At 40.8% G+C, this 4850-nt stretch overlaps 1 gene segment (V, D, J or C); it reads left to right on the top strand.

Moving 5' to 3' along the window:
* Positions 1-484: 484 nt before the first annotated feature.
* On the top strand, positions 485-942 carry LOC113838689. The segment is given in 2 exon segments: positions 485-530; positions 614-942. Coding segments are annotated over 2 exon segments (375 nt in total).
* The last annotated feature ends 3908 nt before the right edge of the window (positions 943-4850 follow it).

Below are 4850 nucleotides of genomic sequence, written 5' to 3' on the forward strand. Positions count from 1 at the left end.
TTTTTTGGTCTAATTTCTTGTGTAATCCTTGACTGTTTTTATTGTATATATGTACATATATTCATGTCACCTGAAGTGTTAAATTGGGTTTTGTTTTCTAATTTGGATTATTTACTTTCACTTTGAGATTGATATTCTGGCTAGTATCAAAAACCATCTTGACTAAGCTGGTTCAGCATGGGACAATTATATTGCTCTTGTATAAGGACTTACCTCAGCATCTGCAGAGAGCCCAGAGAACAAGGATGCTATATATATCCTCAGAAAGGATTAGGACTGGGACCTCAGCATCCTGCTGCCTGACCTATATATATGTCTCCTCTACCTTCCTCTCCAACAAGACTAGGTCCTTATCTAAGGAGTACCCTGTCCATTAATATGCAAATTACTTGAGTCTACTATGGTGAATACAAGGACATCCACACCTCAGCACAGCATAAGAGCAGTGTCCTGTCCTTACTTACACAAGACACAAGTCCTCACCATGGGATGGAGCTGGATCATTCTCTTTCTTGTGTCAGTAACTACAGGTAAGAGGATTTCAAGTTCTAAACCAGAAGAAGGAACAGGGACTGAGGTGTCAAAGATATATACTCTTCCTTTCTTTCCACAGTTGTCCACTCCCAGGTCCAGCTGCGGCAGTCTGGGGCTGAACTGGTGAGACCTGGGTCCTCAGTGAAGTTGTTCTGCAAGGCTCCAGGTTACACCTTCACTTACTACGTCATGCACTGGATGAAGCAAAAAACTGGACAGGGCCTAGAGTGCATTGGAGTCATTAATCCTGAAAATGGTAATACTGATTGCAATCAGAAGTTCAAGGGAAAGGCTACACTGACTGCAGACACATTCTCTAGCACAGCCTATATGGAGCTTAGCAGCCTGACATCTGAGGACTCTGCAGTCTATTACTGTTGGACACACAGTGTTGTAACCACATCCTGAGTGTGTCAGAAACCGTGGAGGAGCAGGAAGCTTCTCTGGAACTGAGATGACAGAGAAGATCACCCTGGAGGCTTGCTCGGACATAACCAATCTGAGTGTCCCTTTGTTTGTCACTTCCCATTCCTAGAGGGTGTTTGTCCATTTTTCAAAGGACCACTGGGAAGAAAGTGATGTGTTGGGGGATGTTCTTAAAGTACACTAACCTCCATCAGCTGTTTACCAGTGACCACACCCACTGACTTGATTATTAATAAAGTAAGATAGGATAAACTGTGTCAGTACATTATGATATGAATACGTTTTAAATCTGAGGGACTAGATCTGATGCTAGAGTAGCTGGGAATGACCTACAATATGGATTATGGCAATAAAAGACAAATCACCAGCATGTGGGTAAACACAGCCCATTTGATAGTCCAGTTTGCTTTGCCTACAACAAGGAAAGGCAATATGTTGGAAGAGGTCCCCATAGATTTTTGGGGTAGGTGCTTTAATCTCTCCTATGAAATCTAAATTTATGTCTTTAGTTATTGATACATCTGATCCTGAATTACTTTTGGCAGTAGTAATCAATCTCTTGTTTTCAGATTGAAGATAGAGTTGAGTGGCCTGCTGCAGATTCTGAGGATGTGGAGTTTCCATTTTGGCAACAAACTGGCTCCTTTCTCAGATAGCACTGTGGTCAGAGCAGTGGGATTCTAATGCTGGAATGTAGAGGCCTGATTCTGTAGTGAACATCCCTGGGTGCTCACCACTCTGTTTGATAAAATTGGTTTATATTTGTCATCAATTCTAGATTGCCACTGACTGGAGCAGTGAAAATGCATCTTACATGTTGCAGGTATTTTAGAGGGAACTTTACTATACTGAGGATGATTGGGAAGTTTTAGTTTATGTTATTTTTGTAAGTGGCCTTTTCCCTCAGAATTTGAAACACTAAGGAGGACGCAAGAACACAGCCAGAATATGAGCCTTACCTTCCTGTGTGCCATCATTCTGGCATGCTTCAATCACACCAGCAACAATTGTGACATGTCCTATAAACTAAAGAACAGCCTATTTACAGGTAAAATTATATTTTCATGAGCAGATGAAAGAGGCAATGGATAAGCAGCGTCTTTATTATCTGACCACTGCTCTTTATCTTGATTCAGGTGATGGACAAAGTCATAAAATTCTCTGTAGATTTCTGTCTATAGTGATGAAGATGCCTGTGGGAATAATAATATCAGCAATTTTATTCCAAGTCCTTATAAAACCTTGGTTGCTTTGTCTGTTCACCACTTGAGGGTTGGCAAACTTTCAGATACCACCCATGGTATCCATTAGCATCACACCATACTGGACTATGAAGCATGGCATTATACACATTACACAGGAGAACTGAGGTGCTGGAAGCCAAGGGAAGCCACTCCAGCATCCTGAACTGTTGGAGTAACTGTTCTTCTACAATGAGAAGACAATATTATCCTTAAGGTGTTTCTCAGTGTTCTGACAGTGCAATGGACAGCACATCAATTCTGACCACTGAGAGAAGAGCAGTCTTTATGGAACTGGTCCCGTCTCCTTCTCTCTTGCAAAATTATGTCAATATTATTTGTGGTCTTGATGTTAGAGCAAAATATATATGAATAGCCTGGCACTCTGTAGAGTAAACATTTTTTGTTTTGATCTGTGTAGCTCCACTTCAAACCTTTAACCATGGGTGCACACAAAATCCTACATAGTGCCGTTGGCTTCTCTCAATTAAGGGAGTACATCCCTAAACACTCTTCATCAGGGAAAATGTTCAGCTTAGGGAAAGATTTAGTAACCAAGTCTCTGTCCGAAAATAGGAGGATGTGAACGTTTGGAAAGGTAGACTGGGAGAGAGAAATAGGGGACACACCATTTACTGTTGAGGATCCTTGTAAAGTGATGTCCTCTTTCCCTTCGTTCTCTTGAATGCATGCAGGTACAGAAGGAGAAACAGATTGAGTCGTGGTAAAATGCACAATATTTCTACTGCTTCCAATGTGAATATACTCCCCTGAAGTTGTTAAGTGATATATATACATATCTCTACATAGATACATACACATATCTCTATATCAAGGGGTCTGATACAGTTGTTGGTAGCTGGGAATAAGCTCTAATATAGATTACTCCAGTAAGAGAGAGATCAACAGCATGTGGGTAAATTAAAGCCTGTTTTATTGTCTAAATTTTTGCCTAAAGCAAGAAAAGTCAGTTTGTTGGAAGGAGTTCCCATTGATTTGGGGGTCAGTGCTACTTGGACATAATGATAAGGGAGACCCCAGTCTTGTAGAATTTCCATAAGTGCCTGTGAGCCAAGGTAAGAGTTAAGGACATGCTGTGAGGATGAATCAGCATCCACTCTTAACAAGGAAGGAAAATAGGTAAGAAGTACTAGGGAGGATGTCATGGAGGGAGAGATAGAGAGAGACAGAAGGACACAGAGAGAGACAGAGACAGAGATAGATTAAGGCAGAAAGATATGAAGAGAGCATAAAGATGATTGGATATGGATGGGGAATAATTGACAAGAGTTTGATGTGGGATATGACAAAAAGATAATGGATGAAAAAACATTGTGTTATAAATTTCTTCATGGTTTATCAAATGAAAGCCCCCATGCTCAAATATTAAAGAACCAAAGGGGAACCTGAGGCGAATCACAAGCCACCACTCACACCCTCTGTTACTCTTTTCCTCACTCAGAAGAGCCACACACTCCTCTGCTCAGGCCTTTTTCTTTTGGTCATGTCCATGCCCAGTGAAAAAGCTGTTATTGCACTGAAACCTTCCACTTATATGGCTAGGGGAATAGAAAAGAAAAAGGCTGTGGAGTAGATTTCTAAAATCCACACTCTGGATTTGGAAGAATCCTATTGATCAGCTATACTCTGGATCAGAACCAATTCCCAGGACAGATCAATCTGATATATATGGAGAACAGGCCAGCAGGGATGACCACACCTCAGCCATTCAGGGCCTTACGAACAGATGCAAAGACAGAATAGCAAGGGAGGTCACCACATCCGTCCAGAGTTTCTTCCTTTAGTTTACCCTCATATAACCATGCTAAATAAGTGAAACCTGTCAGAGAAATGAGTTGATCATCAAAGAACTCAAAGCGGTAGTGACTTTCGATCATCTGCTCTCTGCATTTAGTTGCTTTAAATGAAGTCACATTCCTGCAGTTGCCACAGAAACAATAATGTCTTAGTCAAAAAAACTCTTAGCCATAACAATGTTTTTGTAATAGTTGAAGTAATCAATCAATTAAACAATTAATTCCCAACTCTCCTTTCTAATACAGGGGTGACTATTTCAAGGGTCCTCCTCTTGAGACTGATCCCAAAACCATCAAGAAAGTCCTATATCCTCAGTGGGGTGGAGAGTTGGGAAGACATGAAACCATGGCACTAAAGACCAGGTAGCAGGCTTCTCTCCTTCCTGTTTTAACCAGAGACAAGAAACCTATTTTCAATTTGAGGAAAGATAATGGTACAGATGCCAAAGGTGTTAACTAATACACCCCAAACACAAATATGTGGCATATATTTGAAAGCGGTTCATGATGTGTTTAGTATTTCACAAAGATGAGCCCTGTCTTAATTTTTATTTAACATGTGTATTGAATAAAATATATATATATATATATATATATATATATATATATATGTGTGTGTGTGTGTGTGTGTGTGTGTGTGTGTGGTGTGTCTGTCTGTGTATGTGTTTGTGTGTGTGTGTGTCTGTGTCTCTGTGTGTGTATGTGTGTGTGTGTCTGTGTGTGAGTGTGTCTGTGTGTGTGTGTGTGCCTGTGTGTGTGTCTGTGTGTGTGTGGTGTGTGTGTGTGGTGTGTGTGTGTGTGTGTGTGTCTGTGTGTGTGTGTGTGTGTCTGT

This window comes from Cricetulus griseus, chromosome 5 (assembly GCF_003668045.3).
Source record: "Cricetulus griseus strain 17A/GY chromosome 5, alternate assembly CriGri-PICRH-1.0, whole genome shotgun sequence".
Classification (NCBI taxonomy): domain Eukaryota; kingdom Metazoa; phylum Chordata; class Mammalia; order Rodentia; family Cricetidae; genus Cricetulus; species Cricetulus griseus.